Source organism: Elephantulus edwardii, unplaced genomic scaffold (assembly GCF_000299155.1).
Source record: "Elephantulus edwardii isolate Elephantulus edwardi_28Jun2011 unplaced genomic scaffold, EleEdw1.0 scaffold00178, whole genome shotgun sequence".
NCBI lineage: Eukaryota > Metazoa > Chordata > Mammalia > Macroscelidea > Macroscelididae > Elephantulus > Elephantulus edwardii.
Window position 1 is genome coordinate 2120012 of NW_006399928.1, and position 26037 is coordinate 2146048.

Genomic DNA, 26037 nt, shown 5'->3' on the forward strand with positions numbered 1-26037 from the left:
ATTAATGATATTGTTCAGTAATTTCCACACTCTGTTGGGTCACCTTTCTTTGGAATGGGAACAGATACCTATCTTTTCCAGTCAGTTGTCCAGCTGGCTTTCCTCCAGATTTCTTGGCACAACTTAGTGAGCACATCCAGGCAATGTCTGTTTGTTGAAATAAGTCAATTGGTATGCCGCCAACTCCTGGAGCCTTGTTTTTTGCCAATTCCTTCAGAGCAACTTGAACTTCCTCCTTCATCCCCACAGGCTCTTGCTGATATGTTATTTCATTAAATTCTATATCAGCCAATTCCTTCTGATACAGTGTACGCCTTCCATCTTTAATGCTTCCTGGATCATTTAACCTTCTACCTAAAGTATCCTTAAGTATTGCCACCTGTGGCTTGAATTTGGTTTTTTTATCTCCTTCAGCTTAAGAAACTCTGAGCGAGTTCAGCCCTTTTGATTTTCTGACTCCAGCTCTCTCATATTTCATTATAGTATCTTGCTTTGTCGTCCTGAGCTGCCTTTTGAAATTTTCTGTCCAGCTCTTTGATTTCTTGGTTTCTTCCTTTAGCTTTGGCTTCTCGGCGCTCTAATGCAATACTCTGAGTCTCATCTGACATCCATCTTGGTCTTTTCTTTGTAATGATCTTTTGAATTCTTCATGGACGATTTTCTTGATATCCTCCTACAGCTCATTTGGTCTACGCTCATTGGTGCTCAAGGCCTCAAACCTGTTCCTGAGATGGTTTTTAAATTTGAGTGGGACAGACTTAAGGTCAAATTTTGGTTCCCGTGGATTTGATTTAATTTTCCTCAACTTCAGCTTGAACTTGCATATGAGTAGTTGCTGAAAAGGAAAACAATGTAATTTATAATAACCACCCCAAACATTAAATATTTATGAAGAAATCTCTTGTTGTTATTATGTGCCATTAAGTTGAAACTGACCCAATGCCGAGCCTCCAGCAGGTTTTCAGAGGCAGTAAAACACACAGGAAGAGATTGCCCATTTTTATCTCATGGAGCAGATTTGAACTTAATGCCTTTGTGATTATATTGCAGCTTCTTACTAGGCCCCAGAGATAGGAAAAAGTAATCACCAGCTTCATGTGGAACAGAAAGCTGTAAAGAAAAAGTAGGTTTTATACTTCCTGATCTTAAAGTTTACTACATGGCCGCAAAAGTCTCAACAGCTTGGTGGTGGTACAATGACTCATATAGACCGATGGAATAGAATTGAGAATCCAAAAATAAATCCATAGATAACTGATGTTTGACAAAGAGATGAAATCCATGAGGTGAAGAAGAGTCAGCCTCATTAACAAATGATACTGGCAAAAGTGTATATCTGTTTGCAGAAAATGGAAGCGAAATTGATACCTCACACCACAAGAAGATAAAGGTAAATAACCCAATTGAAAAATGGACACAGATATGAACAGACACTTCACCAAAGAAGACATTAAGATGGCGAATAAGCACATGAAGAAATTTTCAAAATCCCTAGCTCTAAGAGAGATGCAAATCAAAACAACTATAAGATATCATCTCACCCCAGTAAGAATAGCAAAATTTAACAGAACAGCAAACATCAAATGCTGACGAGATTATGGAGAAACTGGAACCCTTATTCACTGTTGATGGGAGTGTAAAATGGTGCAATCATTATGGAAGGCTGAATGGCGCTTTCTGAAAAATTTGCAAATAGAAATACCATTTGACCTGACAATTCCACTATTGGGAATATACTCTAAAGAAACCATAACTTCAACCCAAGCAATTATATGCACACCATGTTTATTGCGACTCTGTTCACAGTAGCAAAGAGTTGGAAACAACCCAAGTGCCCATCAATAAAAAAATGGATAGAGAAGCACTTGCATAGTCACACAATAGAATACTATGCAGCATTGAAAAACAAGGAACTCATGAAATATTATGCAAAATGGGTGACCCTGAAGGACATGCTGAGTGAAATATCTCAGTCACAAAAGGACAAATATTGCATAGGGCCATTGTTGTAAAGAGGGACTGACCTCAGGGTTGAGGGAAGGCTGAGAAAGAGGGGATAAATAATATATACTGCTTTGAAACAAATGAGGGAGAGAACTGTTTAAAAGGTATATATGATTAGGTATTATTGTCATGACAGGAGTCCAGAATGAAGGCTGCACAGTGGAGTAGACTTGGGGGAGGGATTGCATAACAATGAAAGAATTTTTCTTTTACTTTTTTTTAATTATTATTTGTGCATGTACCATCAAATGAGATCTGACTGGTACAGGAGGAAATTGTCCCTCCTTCTCCGGCTGAGCATCTGGTGGATTTGAACCGTGTACCTCTGGGATTTCTTTTACTTTTTGAAGAGATGAGGGAATTTGGGAGAGGGAGGGCAAGGAGAAAAGTGCAACAGTGAATGACTGGAAACCCTAAGTCTCTGTAACCTTTCATTAAAATTAATAAAAAGAAATGATACCTCAGACCATGTAGAAAAATTAACTTGATATGGCTCAGGGACCTTACCTTAGTGTAAAGCCTAAAACCGTATTTCATCAAAGAAAAAATTAGGACAAATGGGTGTAAATAGATTATCAAATATAACTTAAAATGTACACTCATTAGATGATAAACTAGATAATTGAGATCTTCTAAAATTCAATACTTATATGCATCAAAAGAATTCTCCAAAAGAACCACAAGAGAGCCTACAGATTGGGAAAATATATTTTACAGTGATAGATCTGACAAGACACTCATCCCTTGAATTTATAGAACATTCCATCACTTCAGCAAGAAAAAGAAAATCTAATTATGGAGTACATGAATAGATTCCTCACCAAAGAAGGTATTCAGAAGGTCAATAAAAACGTGAAAAAATGTGCCTTTCAAGAGAGGAGGTTGCACGTCTTTTTCTACAGGTGAAGCCACTGGTGGATTGAGACTGTCAGAGAGGCATGGCCTTTGGGTAAGAAGAGCAACTCTGTATGGACTACTCTACCGAATCTCTCTCATGAACTTTTTTTTTTTTTATTGTTATTTGCAGTCAAGTTGGAACTGATTTATAGCTGACCTTCCAGTGCATTTTTTTGATTCTTTAAATCACACAGAAAGAGATTGCTGATCTTTCTCCCACAGAGCAGTTGATGGATTTTGTTGGCAGCACAAACCCTTGACACTTGGCTACCAGACTAGAAGCCTGAAAGTACAATATAACACAGAATGGTTAAAAACTAGATGACCAGTTACAGTCTTGTTTATGAATGTCAAGAAGTTTTTTAGTAAAAAGTAAGAAGACAGAGTAGCTTTTGTTGTTAAGTGCCACCGATTTTACTATGACTTATAGGGACTCTGTGAACAGTGTCCTTTGCCATCCTCATCATCTCTGACACACAGGCCCACTGTTACAGTCACTGTATCAATCCATCTTTTTGAAGGTCTTCCTCTCCTTTAGTGACCTTCCACCTACCCAAGCATGATGTTCTTTTCCAAGGACTGACTCCTCCTAATATGCCCAAAGTATGTGAAATGAATATCCTTTCACTATCCTTGACCTCAAGGAGCACCTTTGCTGCACTTTTTCTGAGACATACTTGTTTGTCCTTTTGGCAGTCTATGAGATATTCAGCACTCTTCTCTAATAACACAACTCAAAAGCATCTTTTGTCATCCTTTTTCAGGTCCAACTTTCAGATGTATACTAAGTAATTGAAAAGATTATGGTTTGGATCAAGTGTACTTTAGTCTTCCTGACATTTTTGCTCTTCAGCACTTTAGAGAGGTCCCTGACAGAATATTTTTCCCATCTTTTGATTTCCTGGCTACTGGTGCCACGGGTGTTGACTGTGGATCCAAGCAAGATGAAGTCATTGACAATTTCTCTCTCTTCTCCATCTATCATGATGTTGCTTATTGACCCCGTAGTATGGATTTTTGTTTCCTTGACATCAAGATGTAATCCATATTGAAGGTAATCTTTGATCATCTGCAAGCAAGTGCTTCAAGTCCTCCTTTTCAGTAAACAAAGCTGTGTCATCAACATAAGGCAGGTTGTTGATGAGTCTTCCTTAATTCTTAATATATTCCAGTTTCTCTAATGATTTCTTCTGCTTATAGATTGAATAGATATGGTAAAGGATACAATCCTGATGTGTAAATTTCCATGACTGTAAACCTTGCTCTATTCCTACTACAACTTTCAGTCTATGTATAGTTTTTGCATGAACACCATTAAGTATTCTGGGATTTCCATTCTTCTCATGATTCACACAGTCAAATGCCTTTGCATAGTCAATAAAACACAAATAGACATCCTTCTAGTATTCTCTGCTTTAAGCCAGGAACCCTCTGACATCAGCTATGTTATCCTTCGTGCCACCGTTCTTCTAAATCCAGCCTGAATTTCTGGCAGTTCTCTGTTAATTTCTAGCCAGTTTCTAATGATTTTCAACAAGATTTTACCTGGTGATACTTTAATGATACTGTTTGATAATTTCAACATTCTATTGGATAGCATTTTTTGGGAATGGGAACAAATATGAGTCTCTTCCAGTTGGTTGGCCAGGTAGGTGTCCACTAATTTTCTGGCCTAGATTGGTATACATGTAAAAAGTTGCTTCAGTTTGTTGGAACTTGTCAGTTGATAGCCAGTCAGTTCCTGTGGCCTTATTTTTTTACTAAAGCCTTCAGTGCAGTTTTTTTTTCTTTCTACTTATATTTTATTAATTTTCATAAACATTTACAGAGATTTTGGGTTTCCATTCATTCATTGTTGCACTATTCTCTCTACCCTCCTCCCAGTTTGTTCTTGTCCAAATGCCACAGTGCTTGTCAAAGCCAGTTCTGATTAATCTTCTTTGTCAGTGTGTCCTTTGCCATTGCCTGTCACTCCTCCCTGAGAGAGACTTCACCCTGAGTCATAAGGAAAAGGGGATGGCGTATTCTCTTAGCTACTTCCTGCTGAAAAGGGACGCAGTTTGAACTTCTTCCTTTATCACCATTGGTTCTTAATCACATGCTACTTCCTAAAATGTTTCTTTGTCTGCCAGTTCTTTTTGGTACAGTGACTCAGTGTGTTCCTTCCATCTTTCTTTGATGTATTTCCTGGATCACTCAGGATCATCTTTCCATCATTGTATCTCAAGGCTGAATTTGTTTTTCAGTTCTCAGCTTGAGAAATGCCAAATGAGCCCTTCCCTTTTTCTTTTCCAACTCCAGTTCTTTGCACATTCCTTGATAATACTTCGCTCTATCTTCTCAAACTGCCCTTTTAAGTCTATTCATCTCATTGACTTCAGCAATTCTTCCCTTTTTTGGGCTTCTCGATGTTTTAGTGCAATTTTCAGAGTCTCTTCTGACATCCATTTTGGTTTTTGTGTTCTCCACTGTCTTTGTAATGACCTTTTTCATTTTTCCTGAATAGTATCTTTGGTGGTATCTCACAGCTCATATGCTGTCATGTAGAGATACTAATAAAAACAGTAATAACAACTCACACACAGCATGACAGCAAACAGAATTGTTGGTGGGGGCTTAGAGAGAGTGGAATTCTCATACACTGCTGGTGAGAGTATAAAATGATGCAACTATTATGGAAAGAAGTTGGGCACTTCCTTATAAAGTTGGGAGTAGAAATACCATTTGATCCAGTAATCTCCTAGATATCCCAAGGAATTAAGAGCTGCTACAAGGACAGATAGGGAGCTCTGGTTGCCTTGTAGCAAGAAGCTGCGCGACAGTCCTGAAGGCACGCAGTTCAAGGCCATCAGCTGTTCTGCAGGAGAAAGATGAGCACAAAGATAGAACCAATCTTGGAGGGATAACTAGGATGAGAAGGGAGAGGAGAGTAAAAATGATAAATTGGTTGAAGGGAAAGACAATACACGATAAATGATTGATTAGATGTAATTATATTATTATTATGTGCTGTCATAAAGGGTAATTATCACTAGCCATGACCACATCTAGTGCCTAAGTACTGGATTTTAGTACCATTTTCTAATAGAGTTGGAGAAATGGTTGGTTTTAGATATGAAGGGAATATACAAGATCAGCCAGGAACATATTGTTGTACTGTAAAAATAATGAGAAGTTTAAAGTGACCCAAAAAGTTTGTGATAATGTCATATGGGCAAAAGAGCCAGTTGAAAGAATTCTCAGTGCCCAAAACTGGAAGAAATTGAGCAACAAGATAGTATAATATATACTATAACATAGCATGTAGATAATATGTATGATATAGTATATAATATGTACTACACTATAACACAGTATTGCCTTATAACTTAACTGTCAAGAAATTAATATCTGTGTTTATTGTGATATAAATAAATTACTGAGCCAGGTCAACAAATTGTGAGATTAGACTAATCTTCCATAAAGAATAATTCCAAATAATTATATTGAGCTATGCATCGTGTTAGACTTCCAAAGACTCATAGGAAAGATGCTGAGGAGTAACTTTATATTTGGGAACTCTATATACACTATGTTAGAAAAGTGGTGACGGTTAACATCATCACTGATAAGTACAACAATGTACCCTTGACACCTCACCTCTATACTGATCTTTCCCCAAACCTATAACCCCAGTCTATTGATGAGAAAATATCAGACAAACCCAAATCAAGTAACATTCTGCAAAATACCAACTAGTGCTTCTCAAAACTGTTAAGGTCAGTCTGAGAAAATGTGACAAACTGGACCAGAAGAGACTAAGGAGATATGACAACTAAATGTAATAATGTTGTTATGCACAGTCGAGTCAGAACTGACCATAGCTGACCAGTGGGTTTTCAGAGATGTAAGTCTCATAGGAGGAGACTACCCATTTTTCTTCCATGGAGCAGCTGGTGGATTCAAACTGCATACCTTTGAGTTAGCAGCACAATTTCTTACCAGTAAGCCATCAGAGCTCCTTAAATTTAACAGAGTATACTAAATAGGACCCTGAATCAGAAAAAGGGCATTTGCTCAAAACTGAGGAAATAAAAGTTAAATACAGACTAGTTAGTAAAGGGAATGCTGGTGGCCTAGTAGGTAAAGAAGACCATGACACTGCAATCAACAAAAGTCTTGGGAAACTACAAATCAGTTGTCCCAGCTTCCTTAACAGATAGCTTGTATGAAAAGAAGTAGGGCTTAGGGGTAAGGTGGGGAATTTGTAGATTAAAATAAGAGAATATTTGGAAATGAATATGATTAATATGAGAAACTTTCTCAGTGAAAAGCCAATCACAAAAGACTGCATATGATATGGCCCTGTTTCTTTGATAATCTGGAAAAGGCAGAGAGCTAGAGAGGCATACTGTTTGCACTCAAATGCTAACTTGAAGATTAGTAGTTCAAAATCACCTAGATTGACAAGAAGACCCTATAAAGTAAATCTATTCTATAACACATAGGGTCTCTGTGAGTGAAAATTGACTCCATGCAACTAAACAAAACAATATGGAAACAAAAAAATTAGTAATTGCCAGAGGCTGGGAATAGGAGCATGGCTATACTAGACACAAAGGGTCTTTTGAGGATAATGCTCACTCGTTGCCCCTGAGCCAGAACCTATCCATTGGATTTCCAAAGCTGTAAATCACATGGGAGGAAATTACTTGTCTTTTTTTCCTTGAAGCCTCTGGTAGATTCAAACTGCCTGAGAAGCATGGTCCTTAGGTTAGCATTGCAACTCCCTATGTCAGAGCTCCCTTAGGCACAGAGTAGACAGCCAACACTTACATTCCTTGTTCTCACTTCATGTGATTGTGTTCAGAGTGGTGCTGAGACCCCCTGATTACTGCTTAACATGGTGGTGTTATGTGCCATCGAGTCGTTTGCAGCTCATAGCGACCCTATGTACAACAGCCCTAAATCCTGCTCTGTCCTGTGCGAATTGCACTGCCTCTGACACACCCATCCCGATTACCCTAGTCACTAAATCAATCCATCTCATAGAGGGTCTTCCCCTCCTGCGCTGTCCCTCCACCCTCCCAAGCATGATGTCCCTCTCCAAGGACCCGTCCCTCCTGGCAACATGCCCAAAGTATGTCAGACGAAGCCCCAGAATCCTTGCCTCCAAGGAGTAGCTTGGTTTAACCCTCCCCAAGATGAATCTGTTTGTTTTCTTGGCAGTCCATGGTACATTCAATACTCTTCTCCAGCACCACAGCTCAAAGGCATCAATTCTCCTTCTGTCCTCCCTAGTCATTGTCCAACTCTCTGATGCATAAAAGACCATGGCCTGTATCAGACACACCTTAGTCTCCAGAGAGACACCGTTGCTCTTGAGTACTTTAGAGAGGTCCCTAACAGCAGACTTTCCCATCGCAATACACTTTTTGATTTCCTGACTGCTGGTGCCAAGAGTGTTGACTGTGGAGCCGAGCAAATTGAAGCTGTGAACAATCTCAATCTTTTCACCATCCATCCTGATGCTACCAATTGGTCCAGTGGTGAGAATCTTTTTCTTCTTAACATTGAACCTCAGTCCATACTGAAGACTGCAGTCCTTGACCCTCCGCAGCAAGTGCATGAGGTCCTCCTCAGTTTCAGCAAGCAGGGTTGTGTCATCTGCATAACGCAGATTGTTAATAGATCTTCCACCAATCCTGACACCACACTTCTCCTCATAGAGCCCAGCCTCCTGGATAATCTGCTTTGCATACAGGTTGAAAAGGTATGGAGACAGGACACATCCCTGGTGTACACCCTTCCCAATTTTGAACCATGCAGTGTTCTGACTTAATTTCTCCCTACTTTTTCATTTTTTACACTTTAACAGAGCTCACAAAAGCAGCCCAGCAACAAGAAGTTAAGGAACAAAAAGAAGAGGCAGATGATGACAAAATGTTACACAGAGCCCGTGAATGGGATGACTGGAAAGACACCCATCCTCGGGGTTATGGCAACAGACAAAACATGGGTTAATCTACCCACCACAAGATGAAAGAGGGGCTCAACATCTCCTCCAAGGAAAGATGTATAGTCTTCCTCTTCGTTGGGCTCCTGCATCAACTGTGTACAATAAAAGCAAAAATTCTTCATGTTGCTTTGGGTTCAATAAAGTGTCAAATGATTGAGTGTGTATTTGTACCCTAGGTCATGAGTCAACAATCTTGTTTTCAGCATTATTCTCATTATGGTGTATTCTATGTATTCTAAATTCTTAAGTGAACAAAAAGAGCACTGATCTGTATAATCAATGGCTATATGAATTTTCTTTTAAAAAATCCTTTTTATCACATGACCCTATGCAAAACAGTGTATCAGCTACTTTTGTGGATGGGGACTTGTGAGTTAATTGTGAGTTTCTGGGCTTATGGAAAGAGCCCAGTTATTTTCATAAGCTCATTGAATTCACCAGCATCAGACCTGCTCAGGTTAGCTTGAGTTTTCTCCTTCCTTCACATGGTGTGAAGCCTGGGAATTAACTCTACATACACTCCTTTATAAGAGGGAAAGCCCAAAGGCCAGGATTTTACTGCCACACATCACTTTCAGGAATTAGAACAGTAAGTGACTAGACTATAAATGGTTAGACAGAATTTCTTAGTCCTGTCAACCTAGTCCTTGTCCAGAAGACATAATTTGAGCATGGTAAATTCAGTGTTTACTCAAGGTCTGCTACATAGAAGATACAGTAAAAATAGCAGTAGGGGAGTTAGAAAATAATCTCTCATTGCTGTTGAGTCAGAACCAACACAGTTGCCTCTCCATTGGGTTTCCAAGACATATATATATATATATCTCATGGGAGAAGAATGTTCATTTTTTTTCTCCTGAGGAAACACTGGTGAATTTGAACCACCAGAGCCACAACTTTTTAGATTATCAGCATACCTCACTAATGGACTACACCAACAGAGTTCTTTTATGTGCCATACAGTCCATTGCAACTCAAAGCAACCTTATGGACAACGGATCTGAACATTACCCTGTCCTGTGCCATCCTCATGATCTCTGACATGCTCAAGCACATTGTTATAAATCATTGTGTCAGTCTGCCTTGTTGAGGGTCTTCTGTGCTTTCTCTGACCTTCCATCTTTCCCAGAATGATGTATTTTACCAAGGACAGGCCCCTAATATCCAAAGTATGTGAGACAAAATTTAACCATCTTAACCTCTAAGGTTAGGATTGGAGCAGAGGCTGCTGTCAGCAGGATGGGCATGCCAGGAGCCCCAGGCAGAGGTCTTCAGGCAGTGGGGGGGGGGAGCAGCTGAAGGACTGGAACATTGTAGCAGAGGCTGCAGGTGATGGAGTGGCCCCACTAGGGGCCTCTAAGCCCTTGAGCCTATGCTAAGAACCAGTATCTAGATCTGCCAGTACCCATACCCAGGACCCTATCCTGCCATGCTACCATGGGCCTCACCTGTGGTCTAAATAAGGTGTCCTGTGTCATAATACTTGTATGACTGATTATATTTTCAATTTCCTTTTAGAGGTACAACAGCTATTTGTCCGTTATTAAGGAATGGTTTGTATGTTGCCAGTTAATTTGTGTCTTAGATGTGTATAGTCTTGAGCATTATTATTTCCTCTTACTCGTGCAGCAGTTGTCTGCCATTCTGCTGTACTGTTGTAGATTGTGGAGTGCTCTGATGCTGGAATCTTTGCCACCAGTGTCTCGGGTACGAAAAGGGTCACCCATGGTGGAGAGGTTGCAACAGAGCTCATACATTAAGACAGACTAGGAAGAAGGATTGGCCATCCACTTTTAAACAACGGACCTCTGAAAACCCTATGAACAGAGGGACATGGGTAGTATAGTATTAGACATAGAACCCAATTAGGAAGTCACTCAGAATGAGTAGAAACAGCTGTAAACAGTTGTAAATAATTGAAACGTGGAATGTACGAAGTATGACTGTAGGGAAAATGGAAGTTGTAAAAAAAATGAAATGGAACACAAGAAGATTGACATTCTAGGCATCAGTGAACTGAGATGGACAATCACGGGCCACTTTGAATCAATCACATGTCTATGCTGAGAATGAAAAAAAAAAAACCCTGAAGAATGGTGTTGCTTTCATAGTTAAAAAGGCAATTTCAAGATCTGTCCTGAAAATATAATGCTGTGAGTTATAGGATACTATCAATACCCATACTAGGAAGACTTGTTAATAGGACCATTATTCAAATATGTGCACTAACAACTAAAGCGAAAGAGGAGACGGACGGGTTATCAACTTTAGCAGTCCGAAATTGACTGAACATGCAATCCAGTTGCGTTAATAATTATTGGTGACTGGAATGCAAAAGTTGGAAACAATGAGGAAGGAATAGTAGTAGGCAAGTATGGACTTAATGATGGAAATTAGTCCAGAGATCGAATTTTGTGTGCTTTATTATTGATAGCAATTATCATTTTTTAAAAAACACAAGGACTTGGGTCTGACATCAGGGTGGGGGTATGACAGAAAAAACTGGATAAATTGTATTGAAACAGATGAGGGAAAGAACAGATTAGAAGTGATATATGATTGAGTATTATGGTTAGCACAGAAATCCAGAATTAAGGTTGCATAGAGAAGTGTACTCGGGGTGGGGGGTGGGGGAAAAGGACGTGTGAATTGTATACTAATGAAGGAATTTTTTTTCTTTTTCTTTTTTTTCTCTCTTTGGAGGGGGAAGTGAGCTGGTGGGGAGGGGTGGGCAGGGAGAAAATTGTGGCAATGAATGAATGGAAATCCAAAACCTCTGTAAAAAAAAATAAATTTACAAAAAAACAAACACAAGGACTTTACATATGGACCTTACATGATGGGTTGCACAGAAATCAGATTGACTGTATTTGTGGAAAGAATCTTTGGAGAAGCACAGTACCTGCAGTCAAAACCAGACCAGGTGCACATTGTGGAACAGACTACCAATTATTCATGTGCAAGTTTAAATTGAAGCTGAAGGAAATGAAAACTAGTCCACAGGAACCAAACTAGGACTTTGAAGTCTGTCCCAGTTGAATTTAAGATACATCTCAAGAACAGGTTTGAGCCATTGAACACGAATGATCAAAGATCAAGGAACTGTGTGAAGACATCAAGAATATAATCCTGCACACCCATGTTTATTGTGGCTTTGTTCACAAGAGAAAGGAGTTGGAAACAACCTAAGTGCCTATCAACAAATGAATAGATAGAGTAGCTGTGGTATATTCACACAATGGAATACTATGATGCATTGAAAAACAAGGAATTCATGCAATATTATTCAAAATGGGTGACCCCGGAGGACATTATGCTGAGTGAAGTATCCCAGTCACAAAAGGACAAATACTGCACGGTGCCACTGTTGTAAAACAGGACTGGCCTCAGGGTTCGGGGGAGACTGAGAAAGATGGGTTCAATAATGTATACTGCATTGAAACAGATGCGGAATAAAACTGTTTAAAAGGGATATGTGATTAGGTATTTTTGTCATGATACGAGTCCAGGGCGAAGGCTGGACTAGACTGGAGTGGACCTGGTGGAGGGTTTGTAAAACAACGAAAGAATTTTACTTTTCCAAGAGGGTAGTGTACTAGGGGGGAGGGTGGGGAGGGAAGAAAAGTGCAACACTGAATGAATGGGAACCCAAAATCTCTAAATTTTCATTGAAATTAATATTTTTTAAAAAATTATAACTTCAAAAAAACCTCAATATAATCCATGAAGAGAGCAAAAGATCATTTTACAAAGGAGGAAGAAAAAAAACATGGATATCAGAAGAGACTGAAAAATGCATTCTAGTGTTGAGAAGCCAAAACAAAGGAGATGCCAAGGTAAAAGAGCTGAACAGAGGATTTCAGGGGGCAGCTCAAACAGATAAAATTATTATCATGAAATGTGCAGAGAACCCAAGCCAGAGAATAAAAAGAGAAGAACTCACTAGGCATTTCTCAAGCTCAAGGAATTGAAAAATTCAAGCCTTGAGTTATAATACTGAGAAATTTTATGGACACAATTTCGAATGATCTAGGAAACTTCAAAAGAAGAAGGAAGGATTGCATAGAATAATTCTACCAAAAAGAATTGATTGGCACTGAATAAATGCCAGGAAGTATCATATGAACAAGAGTCAATAGTAATGAAAGATGAAGTTCAAGCTGCACTGAAAGCATTGGGGGGGAACCTCAGGAACTGATGGAATACCAATTGACATGTTTCAACTAACAGATACAGCCCTGGATGTGCTCACCAGTTTATGCCAGAAAATTTGGAGGACAACTACCTGGGCAACTGACTAAAAGAAATCCCTATTTGTCCCCGTTTCCAAGAATGGTGATCCAACAGAATGTGGAAATTATTATACAATGTCATTAATATCTCATGCATGCATAACATTGTTTAAAATAATTCAAAAACAGAACAGAGTCCATAGAACCAGGGATATCATTATTGATGTCAGATGGACTCTGGCTAAAAACAATAATAGAAGAATGTCTATTTGTGTTTATTGACTATGCAAAAGCATTTGACTATGTGGATCATAACAATTTATGGTTAACATTGAGAAAAAATGGGAATACCACAACACTTAATTGTGCTCATGAAATCTATACCTGGAACAAGAAGCTAATACCTGAATGGAACAAGGGAGCACAGCATGGTTTAAAATCAGGAAGGGTGTGTGTCAGGGTTGTATCCTTTCTCCATACCTATTCAGTCTGTATGCTGAGCAAATAATTTGCAAAGCTGGACTCTATGAAGAAGAATATGGCATCAGGATTGGAAGAAGACTCATCGACAACCTGTGTTAAACAGATGACACAATTTTGCTTGCTAAAAGTAAGGACAATATGAAACTCTTGCTGCTGAAGATCAAGCCTACAGGTTTCAATATAGATTACATCTCAACATCAAGAAAACATGTCCTCATCACAGGCCCAACAGTCAACATTATTACTAATGGAGAAAGGATTGGAGCTGTCAATAGTTTAATCCTCCTTGGATCAACAATCAATATCCTTGGTACCACCAGTCACGAAATCAGGAGACATGAAGGCTCCTGAGGGATGGCCCAGAGCTCCCAGCAGTAGGGTCTACGGCGTGAGCACCTGGAGGTGGTGGCTGTGGCAGGAGAGGTGGTCTGGCAGCAGCAGGCACTGATGTGATGGATAGGTAACAGAAGATAGCCTTGCCTCTCGGCAGGGAGTCAGGTTGACCAAGTGCTTCCTGCCTCCCCCCAGCAGCTTCAGTGAGCACCGCCTGGAGGAGCATGGCAGTGGTCTTACCAGCACCCCCAGTTATGAAGAGGTCAGTCTCACTAAGTTTCCTGGATTGTACCACACTGGGGAACCCTCATGTCCTCACGACAGCCTCCATGAACCTTTGATCATCAGACTTTGTGTCATGATGAGAAGGACCATGGTGGGGGGGGGACATTTAAGAAAAAGGACTGAAGGTTATGCCACCTTTAAGGAAGACAGCTCTGGAGATGAAGCTGAAAATCCTTCCAAAATGAAGAGGTCCAAGGGAATCCATGATTTTAAGATGCCTGGCTTTTCTAAAAAGAAAAAGAATTTAAAATAAAAAAGCCCAAAGAAGAAAAGCATAAAGAGAAGAAGTTGGAAAAACTTGGCCGCAGCACATGTTATTCAACAGTGGAAGGAAAAGAAGAAAAAGAAAATGCCAGTTCCAGAGCCAGAAGTGCCTCAAGCTGATGTTCCGAGTCACAGGCCCATTTTTGGGATTCCCTGGGCTGATGCAGCAGAGAGAACCATTATGCACGATGGCATTTTTCTGCCTGTGGTTTTCTGAGAGTATTTAGATTATGTCAAGAAGCATAGCATGCAATACGAAGACATCTACCTAGTTTCAGGAATTGAAGGTGGATGAGCTAAAGGCCACCTGTGACCGAGAAGAATCTCCGAACTTGGATGAATACGAACCTAACATAATAGCCAGTTTGCTAAAGCAGTATTTGCGAGATCTTCTGCTTAACAAAGAGCTGATGCCCCGATTTGAAGAAGCATGTGGGAGGGGCACCGAGAGTGAGAAAGTGCAGGAATTCCAACGTTTGCTGAAGAAACTGCCAGAATGTAACTCTTCTCATTTCCTGACTGATTGTGCACATGGACTATGTTATCTCCAAGGAACTGGAGACAAAGATGAACATACAGAACATTTTCATAGTACTCAGCTCTACAGTACAGATTAGCAATTGTGTCCTGTATGTGTTTTTCACACACGTTTAAGATCCCTTTGGAAATGTAGTACTAAAGCCAGTGACAAAACCTCTCCGGTGGCCTAACATGGCCACTATGACAACACTGCCAGACACCCAGGAGAGCATCAAGGAGAAGATCTGAAGACAGGAGTTTCTTTTGAATTGTTTACATAGAGGTTTGCAAGGTGGCATAAAGGATTTATGAAAAGAAGAAAGATTATTGAAGTGCTAAGAATTTTTTTAATTTTTTATTTTTTTACAGAGGTTTTCGATTTCCATTCATTCATTGCCACATTTTTCTCCCTGCCCACCCCTCCCCACCAGCTCGCTTCCCCCTCCGAAGAAAAAAATATTCCTTAATTAGTATACAATTCCCACGTCCCTTCCCCCCACCCCCACCCCGAGTACACTTCTCTATGCAACCTTAATTCTGGATTCCTGTGCTAACCATAATACTCAATCATATAACACTTCTAATCTGTTCTTTCCCTCATCTGTTTCAATACAATATACATAATTTATCCAGTTTTGACAGCCCTAAAGAGAAAACTCCAGCATGGGGTCAGAGCTCAGCCACCGAGAGACAGCAGTGAAAGAGCAACCAAAGGCTACCAAGGAGCAAGGAAAGTCATCGCCAAGCAAGGACAGGAAGGAAACGTCCATCTGAGCCACCCGGTGGACTAATCTCACAGACCTGTGCATCTTACTGTAATGCTGGGACTCAGCATGAACAACCCCTGTGTACATTCTGTAAAGATGACTCCTCAGCGATGCTTTCCTTCCTCTCACTGTTTGACTTCTATCCTCAGGTTACAGCTCAGGTTATGGGACATAGCAACGAAAGCAATTTGGACTTCTAGGGGACAGATGAGTTTTCCAGATAATATCAGCTTATTTGAAAAATCAATTTCTTATTTAACCTAAAATAACTATTTTAATCCTTGAAAAAAAATCAGGAGACTCATTGCATTGGACAAGTCTGTTGTCAGGGACCTCTCAAAAATGCTGAAGAGCAATGATATCAGTTTGAAGACTAATGAAGAAGAAGAATTGATGCTTTTGAGTTGTGGTGCTGGAGAAGAGTGCTGAATATCCCATAGACTGCCAAAAGAACAAACAGAAATGGAATATGTGCAGCCAGAGTGCTTCTTGGAGGTAACAAAGCAAAGCTTCATCTTTCATACTTTGGACATGCAGCTAAGAGAGGCTATTCCTTGGAAAGGGACAATGTACTTGGAGAAATTGAGGATCAATGAAGGAGAGGAAGACCTCCAGTGAGATGGATTAACACTGTGACTTCAGCAATCAGCTTGAATGTGTCAGAGATGATGAGGGTGGCACAGGATAGGGCAAAGTCCACATTGGCTGTTCATAGAGTCACTATGAGTCATACTTGATGGCACTTAACAACAACAATAACCTCTAAGGAGCAACATGATTGCACTTCCTCAAAGACAAACTTGTAAAAAAAAAAAAAGACAAACTTGTTTGTTCGTTTGGCAGTCCATGGGATAGTCAATATTCTTTGCCAAAACCACAATTCAAAAGCAACAGTTCTTCTGTCATCCTTATTCATTGTCCAACTTAAAAGATGCATATGAAGCAATGGAAAATACCATGGCTTGGATCGGGTGCACCTTAGTCTTTAAACTGACATCCTTCCTCTTTAGAACTTTGAAGAGATCCCTAATAGCAGATTTCCCCCAATGCAACACACCTTTTCATTTCTTGACCGCTTGTACAAAGGATGTTGATTGTGGAGCCAGGCAAGATGAAATTACAGACAAATTGGATCTTTTCTCCTTATATTATATTGTTGTCTATTGCCCTAGTGGTGAAGATTTCCGTTTTCTTGATGATAAAATTTGAAACATATTGAAGGCCCTAGTCTTTGATCATCTTCAGCAAGTATTTCAAGCACTCTTCACTTTTTGAAAGCAAGGTTGTGTCATCTGCATAATGTAAATTGTTGATTAGTTGTTTTCTAACCCTGATGCCACATTCATCTTCATATAGTCCAGCTTCTCAAATTATTTTGTTGGTGTACATACTGAACAGGTATGGAAAAAGAATACAGTGATGAAACACACCTTTCAGGATTTTAAACCACGTAGCAGCAGCAGCCATGTGAGAGAGCAGAGCAGCAACAGAAGAGACCTGCATCAAAGAAGTGACTGGAGGTCTAAGCCTGCCATATCAAGAGTTGGCTGAGAGGAAGGGAGATAGGAGTGCTGGCCAGGTAAGGCAGGAGTTGGAAGGAGAGGGGCAGAAATGGATGCTGATGGAGCAGGGACTGGGGAGGATGGGACTAAGTCACATGCACAAACAATGGGCGAAGCCAACCCCAAATTAGTTCCTTTTGTAATGGAGAAATGTCTTTCACCTGCTCTTCTTGGTAAATTGCTTGTCTGTCAGATATTGCTCTAAAGCTGAACAAACAGACTAGCGAGATGAGCAGAACCAGCAAGACTAGCAAGAAGGCTTGGTATCCACTTCCAAAATAGCTTGCCTCTGGAAACCCTGTGAACTTGGAGAAATCATGAAAGTCATACAAGTGTTCAGGTCTTTCGTTCATAGCGTTGCTATGAGTCACCTACCACTTAATGACACTCAACAACAACGAGAGAGCTCACTTTGCCTAGTGGACAGATAGTGATGCTACCTAGTCAAAGTTGGGTTACTGTAATCAGTGGCCCTCAGGCCTGGTTTTAATTGGTTTTGGTCAAACATTCTTCTAGGTCATATAGCCCTGGTCTGTCCACTTGCTGTACAGAGATAACTCATAGTTGCTGTGATGCTGAACACTGTGACATTGATGTGTCAAATGTGATAATGGTTATCCATCGTGTATAGTGTTTGGTGAAGCTCCCCTATTAAACAAGCTGTCAGCAAGAGTGGCATCCGTTTCCGAAATAACTTGCCTCCGGAAACCCCATGAAACTGGAGAAATGATGGAAGTCATACAAGTGTTCAGATCTTTCATTCATAGGGTCACTATTAGTTCCCTACGACTTGACAGCACTTAACAATAACAACAATCCTTCTTCCCTGTTCCCAACTTTTACATTCCAGTCGCCCATTATTATTATTGCATCCTGATTGCATGTTCAATTGATTTCTGACTGCAAAAGTTGGTGAAAATGTTCTATTTCCTCCTCTTTGGCTTTAGGATTTGGTGCATACAGTTGAGTGACAGTGGTATTCACTGGACTTCCTTGTATGCATATAGATATTATCCTTTCACTTACCACATTATATTTCAATCAGAATGAATAAAAAAGCAAAGCCCATATGTTGCCTACAAGAGACACAATTAAAAAGCGAGGAAAAATATGTACTTAAACTATCAAAGGTGGAAAAAACATACCGAGTAAATGACATCTCACAAAAAGCAGGAATGACAATACTAATCTCTGATGAAATAAAATTCAGGATGAAAACCACCATAAAAGGTAAGGAAGGACACTATATAATGCTTAAATCCACAATAGATCAAATAGACATAACCTGGGTCAATATCTTTGCATCACATGGTAGACCTGCAAATTACATAAAACAATGGTTAACAGAATTGAAGAAAAAAATAGTATCACAAAAGTAATAGGGGACTCTTAACACACCACTCTTACCAAAGGATATATCAACTAAAAAAAAGACTTAACAAAGATGCAGAGAAAAATGCAACAATGAATGAATGGATATCTGTAAATGTTCATTAAAATTAATAAAATAAAATTTTTAAAAAAGAAAATCTAAACTATACAATCAGCCACCTTGGCCTTGTAGATGTATTCAGGGCACTGCACCCAACTAAATGTCAATTTGCTTTCTTCTCAAGTGCACATGGTACATTCTCAAAAATGGATCATATATTATGACACAAAGCTCAACAAATTAAAAAAAATTGAAATAATTAAAAGTATCTTTTTCAGATCAGACAGATAACCAGACATTAACCAAAAGAGGATAAATTTTTTAAAACCACCAATGTGGAAGTTAAATAATACAGAGCTAGAACACAATTGTGTCATTGAAGAAATAAAAAATGAAATTAAAAAGTTCTTCTAAACAAATGAAAATGAAAATACAGCATACCAAATTCTATAGGATACAGCTAAGGAAGTCCTCAGGGAACAGTTAAAAAAGAAGAAACAAAATTAATGACCTAGGTCAACACCTCCATCAAGTAGAAAAAGAACAATGCTATTACCTCACAGCTCCTAGAAGAAAGGAAATTATAAAGACAAGAGCTGAAATAAATGAGATAGAAAACAGAAAACCAGTTGAAACCACCAGCAACATTCAAAGCTAGTTCTTTGAAAGAGTAAATAAAACTGACAAAACTAACAGAAGAAAAGACAGAAATAACTTCAATAAGAAACTATAGAGGTGGCATCACAATAGAACCAGATGAAATTAAATTGATAATATAAAAGTATTATGATAAGCAGATAAATTTGAAACCCTAGAGGAGTTGAACAAATTCCTTGAAATGCATGTCCTACCCAGATTTACATGGACAGATGTAGAACGCTTAAACAGACTCATCACAAAAGATGAAATTGATCCAGTCATAAAAAGACTGCCCATCCGGGCTATAGTCTTCGCAGTTATGTGCTATGCATCAGAGAGTTGGAAAGTGAATAGGGTTGATAGAAAGAGGATTGATGCATTTGAGCTGTGGTGCTGGAGAAAATGGACTGCTAGGAGAACAAACAGGTTTGTCCTGGAGAGGGCGAAGCCAGAATGTTCCCTGGAGTCAAGGATTCTGAAGCTTCATCTGACATATTTTGGTCATGTTGCAAGGAGGGATTGGTCCTTGGAGAGGGACATCGTGTTTGGCAGAGTGCAGGGGTGGCGAAGGAGAGGAAGACCTTTGATGAGATGGTTAGATTCTGTGACTGGAGCGGTGGGAATAAGTGCGTTTGAGATGGCTAGGTTGGCACAGGATAGAACAGCATTTAGAGCTCTTGTACATAGGGTCGCTATGAGTCCCAAGCAACTCGATGGCACATAACAACAACAACACAACAACATCCAAAAAAAGTCCTGGGCTAGATGGCCTCGCAGCTGAATTCTACCAAGCATTCAGATAAGATCTATCACCAATTCTACTTAAATTATTTTAAAAACTAGAAAAAGAAGGAACATTCCTAGAGTCATTCTATGAAGCAAGCATAACCCTAATTTCAAAACCAGACAAAAATATTAGCAAAATATTAAACTACAGACCAATATCTCTCATGAACATAGATGAAGAAATTCCTGGCCAATAGAATTCAACAGTTATTAAACAAATGAATTCATTATGACCAAGTGGGATACATAATAGGTATGTCAGGATGAGTCAACATAAGAAAAACAATCAATGTAATGTATCACATTAACAAAGCAAAGAACAAGAACCGTATGATCCTATCAATTATCACAGAAAAGGCCTTCACCAAAATCCAGCACCTCTTCTTAATAAAACTCAGCAAAATAGGAATAGGATGGAATTTCCTCAACATAATGAAAAGTATAAACACAAAACCAAGAGTCAATATCATTCTGAATGGAGAAAGACTAAAGGCATTCTCCTTGTGAATAAGAATCAGAAAAGGATGCCCACTTTCACCACTACTATTCAATATTGTATTAGAAGTACTTGCTACTGCAAGATGACAAGAAAAGAAAGTAAGAGGTATATAAATAGACAAAAAGGTGGTAAAACCATCACTCTATGGAGACAATATGAAAGTGTACACAGAAAACCCCAAGGACTCAACAAACTGTTAGGTCTAGTAGAACAATTTAGTAGGGTGGCGGGATACAAGATCAATATAAAAAAATCAATGGGATTCCTCTGCAGAAACAGAGAAAACACAGAAAAGGAAACTAAGAAAGCAATGCCATTTACAATAGCCAAACACAAATTTAGATACTTGGGAATAAACTAACTGGCAACATCAGTTCTGCTGGCCTAGTGGCAAGAAGTTGTGCTGCAGTCCTGAAGGCATTCAGTTCAAATCCACCAGCTACCCTGGAGAAGAATAGACAATCTCATCTCCTGTGATTAACTGCCTCTGAAAAACCGCCAGAGGAGGATCAGTTTTGGGTTGTTTCTGAGTGGATGTTACACAATAAGAGAGACACAAAAGACCTTTATGGCCCACTTGTGTTTGCTGAGATCAGTGGCAGGCTAGAAGTGAGGGAAGCTGAGGAAGCCAAAGCAGTAGCTGACCAGCTCCAGGAATTAAAATGGATCTTGTACTCAACATTGCAGGTTATTATTTTTTTCACACTATATGTATATCCAAAGAAGGGTGACCCAACTGAGTGTGGAAACTACAATCTCATTGATTTCACATGCAAGCAAGATTCTACTGAAGATTATCCCAAAACGACTGGAACAGCACATCAGCAGAGAATTGCCAGAAGTCCAGGCTGGGTTTAGAAGGGGTCGTGGTACTAGGGATATTGTAGCTGATGTTAGATGGATCTTAGCTGAAAGCAGAGAATACCAGAAGAATGTCTGTATTTCATTGATTATGCAAAGGCATTTGACTGTGGGGATCATAACAAACTGTGGCTGACTCTGAGAAGAATGGGAATCCCAGAACACTTGATCATTCTAATGCGAAACCTATACTTGGACCAAGAGGCAGCCGTCAGAACAGAGCAGGGCAAGACTGCATGGTTCAAAATTGGGAAGGGTGTATGCCAGGGATGTGTCCTATCTCCATATCTTTTCAACCTGTAGGCAGAGCAGATTATCCGGGAGGCTGGGCTCTATGAGGAGAAGTGTGGTGTCAGGATTGGTGGAAGATCTATTAATCTGTGTTATGCGGAGGACACAAGCCTGCTTGCTGAAACTGAGGAGGACCTCATGCACTTGCTACAGAGGGTCAAGGACTGCAGCCTTCAGTATGGACTGAGGCTCAATGTCAAGAAGACAAAGATTCTCACCACTGGACCAATTGGTAGCATCAGGATGGATGGCAAAGAGATTGAGATTGTTCACAGCTTCAGTTTGCTCGGCTCTATGGTCAACACTCTTGGCACCAGCAGTCAGGAAATAAAAAAGCGTATTGCGATGGAAAAGTCTGCTTTTAGGGACTTCTCTAAAGTACTCAAGAGCAACGGTGTCTCTCTGGAGACTAAGGGCGCCTGATACAGGCCATGGTCTTTGCAATCACTTGTTATGCATCAGAGAGTTGGACAATGACTAGGGAGGACAGAAGGAGAATTGATGCCTTTGAGCTGTGGTGCTGGGGAAGAGTATTGAATGTACCATGGACTGCGAAGAAAACAAACAGATTCATCCTGGGGAGGATTAAACCAAGCAACTCCTTTGGAGGCAAGGATTCTGGGGCTTCGTCTGACATAGTTTGGGCATGTTGGAGAGGGACATCATGCTTGGGAGTGTGGAGGGACGGCGCAAGAGGGGAAGACCATCTATGAGATGGATTGGTTCAGTGACTGGGGTAATCGGGATGGGTTTGTCAGAGGCAGTGCGATTGGCACAGGATAGAGCAGGATTTAGGGCTGTTGTACATAGGGTCGCTATGAGTCGCAAATGACTCGACGGCACATAACAACAACAACATATGCATATCCAGTGTCATGGCCAGAGGATAATGTCTTCCAACAGACTATTAATCTTCTAATTGTAACAAATATTGGTGCTTTTATCCTTTATTTCTTCTTTGCCTAAGTAAGCTATTATTTTATTTTTGATCATTCATTGATTAAACACCCACAGTTTTTAAAGAATCAAGTCTATCTGGAATTTTCCTGTCCAGTCATTGCCATGGATTAAGTATTCCCACTGTTTTCTTATTCTTAGTAGAAGTGCAAGATTATAGTAAATTATATGATGATGTAGGAGATTTCCATATGGTTGGATTAAACTTGTTGGCAGCATAATATTGTTCCCCTTATTCAATGATATATTAATCTGTTGGATTCACAGAGGCCTTCACCATTGGCTTGTTTATAAGTGTATATATACACAAACCTCATTATGTTTGGAAGGTTACCACTCCATTTGCAAGTCATGCTTTTCACTCTGTGGATGGTTTCCTTCAGGGTCTGCCTTACCATATATACCCTTTTCTTTTTCCTTTACATAAGGTGGTTTATTAAACTTTGTATGTCATGGTCAATATCTGGACAGTGTCCATTCATGATGATGATTTTCATGTCACAAAAATATTCAGACTGCATCAATGGTGTATCTCATCATACAGACCTATTCTTTGACTATAATTGTAGACAATATTTTACATTGTGGGATAGAATTGGAGGCTCGTTCAAAAGTCCTTATTCTTTTTAAGGGAAGGGGCCACTTGCGTAAGTGAAGAGCATGACGGAAGAAAAACGCAACAGCCACACAAGGGATGATTATAAAAATTTTTCCATGAAGAGTATACAAAAGAATGAGTAGATTGTTGTGTAATGGTTATGTACTTTTCATAAGTAAAAATAATGTACATACAGCAGAGTCATAACAGATAAATAATATCTTTCTTAAATCAGCATTGTAGGTACTGCTGAGCAGTGATCATAATGGTAGATCAAAGGAAGATGCTATGAGCTCCAGGATTTTCATTTCAAGATTAAAATTCCAGGTGTTGGTGTAAAGGACAGCTTGAGTTTTTTCAGCCAACAGATTTCTATTTTATATACATGCAGTGTCAGCTTTTAAAAGGATGTTGTTGTTGTTGTTGATTACCGTTGAGTTGAGCACGACTCATAGCAACTCTATGAACAAAAGATCTAATAATTTCTCCAAGTTCATAGAGTTTCCAGAGGCATGTGGTTTAGGAAGTGGATGACACTCCTGCTTCCAAACCTATTTTACAACTGGGAGCTCCACCAAACACTGTCCATGATGGGAAACCATTATGATATTTTATACCACAATGGCAAAAGGTTCAGCATCACAGCAAATCCAGGAAAATTCATACAGCATGTTGACAAGGAGTGATGTGCAAAGTGGAAGTGTTCCTCCATATATAACAGCAGTAGTCTTATTTAGCAGTGGTTAAGTGTCGTTGAGTCAAATACGACTCAGAGTAAGCTTTGTGTAAAAGACTTGAACTCTGATCTAATAACTAACGTCATTACTGTACATTTATAGAGTTTCAAGAATTTGTAGAGTTTCCAGACACATCTAGTTTAGGAAGTGGATGCCACTCCTGCTTCCCAGCATGAATCAATCTGGAAGCTCATCCAAACAAAGTACATAATGGATAACCATTACGGTATTTAACACAACTATGGAACAGTGTTCAGCATCACAGCAACTCGAAGTTGTTCAGCACAGGAAATAGACAAATGATTGCTGTGTCTTTTAAAGAATATTCATTCTAAAATTAATAAATCTGTCCCAAGATTCACAGGAACGAGGGCCCTAAGGGATTTTAAAGCCACACCCTTTAGTAGGCCTCCACCTTCGCTGAAAGGCTTAAAGGCCACACTCTTTTTTTTTTTGCATGGGGGGGGAAGAGCAGTAACAAACATCAAATAGGACCCCAAAAAGTCCCCTTACGTGACCTCCATCAAGATGAGACCACCATTGAGATGCTAGATAGCAGCCAGTTCCTAGACAAAAGGGTAAAACAAATAAAGTCTTTAGCAAAATTTAACAGAACAGCAAGCAACAAATGCTGGCGAGGTTGTGGAGAAACTGGATCCCTTATTCACTGTTGGTGGAAGTGTAAAATGATGCAACCACTGTGTAAGGTGGTGTGGCACTTTCTCAAAAAGTTGCAAATAGAGATACCATTTGATCCAGCAATTACACTACTGGGAATGTACCCCAAAGAGACGATAATCGCCATCCAAGCAGATATATGCACACCCATGTTTATTGGAGCTTCGTTCACAATAGCAAGGAGTTGGAAACAACCCAAGTGCCCATCAACAAATGAATGGATAGAGAAACTGTGGTATATTCACACAATGGAATACTATCCTGCATTGAAAAACAAGGAACTCATGCAATATTATTCAAAATGGGTGACCCTAGAGGACATTATGCTGAGTGAAGTATCTCAGACACAAAAGGACAAATACTGCATGGTGCCACTGTTGTAAAACAGGACTGACATCGGGGTTGGGGGGAGACTGAAAAAGATGGGTTCAATAATGTATATTGCACTGAAACAGAGGAGGGAGAAAACTGTTTAAAAGGGATATGTGATTAGGTATTTTTGTCATTACAGGAGTCTAGAGCTAAGGCTACATGGTGGAGTGGACCTGGTGGAGGGTTTGTAAAACAATGAAAGAATTTTTTTATTGCTTTTCCAAGAGGGTAGTGTTCTTGGGGGAGGGTTGGGAGAGGAGAAAAGTGCAACAATGAATGAATGGAAATCCAAAGTCTCTGTAAATTTTTATGGAAATTAATAATAAATTTAAATAAAAATAATTTAAGTTAGAATAAGGAAGGCAATGGATTTATAACTGCTCATGCTAATAACGCTAGATCATGGCATGGAAGAGGAATAGTGGAACTGTATCCACATTTGTAATATTCTTCTTACCAAAACCATTTATGGAAAATAGAAATTGCATTGGAATATGTATCTCTGGGTTGGAAATGATCATATTTCTAGCCTTAAACATAAAAGAGTATACTGTTCAAAATTTTTCATTATACATTTGTTTAAATTTTTCCCTCTTTTAACAACTGGGATCTAGAGGGAAGAGAAAAGAGCAAAGAATTGCCAAAATTTTTTGGGCAGCTATTGCTGCCACCTTAGGGCCTGTGTCAGGAACACGAAGTCTTACTCATAAACAGTGCATCCCAAAGGTAATAAAGGAGGTCAGAATTCCTTCCACTGTGGAAAGCTGGGCCACTTCAGTAGACAGTGTCACAGATGAGAGCCACAGATAGGCAAGGGAGTAGAGAGGAAGCTCCCACTCACTT

At 39.5% G+C, this 26037-nt stretch overlaps 1 protein-coding gene and 2 pseudogenes across 1 annotated transcript in view; all 3 read left to right on the forward strand.

Annotated features, from left to right (window-relative positions):
* Positions 1 to 8904, forward strand: part of IGBP1 (immunoglobulin (CD79A) binding protein 1) — a 64677-nt gene extending 55773 nt beyond the window's left edge. The window contains exon 7 of the mRNA XM_006895959.1: positions 8771 to 8904. Within this exon, the coding sequence (XP_006896021.1) occupies positions 8771 to 8904 (134 nt within the window). The remainder of the gene's footprint in view (positions 1 to 8770) is intronic.
* Positions 8905 to 13951: 5047 nt separating this feature from the next.
* Positions 13952 to 15806, forward strand: LOC102866130 (annotated as a pseudogene).
* A 5556-nt stretch (positions 15807 to 21362) lies between these two features.
* On the forward strand, positions 21363 to 23550 carry LOC102866528 (annotated as a pseudogene).
* Positions 23551 to 26037: the final 2487 nt, after the last annotated feature.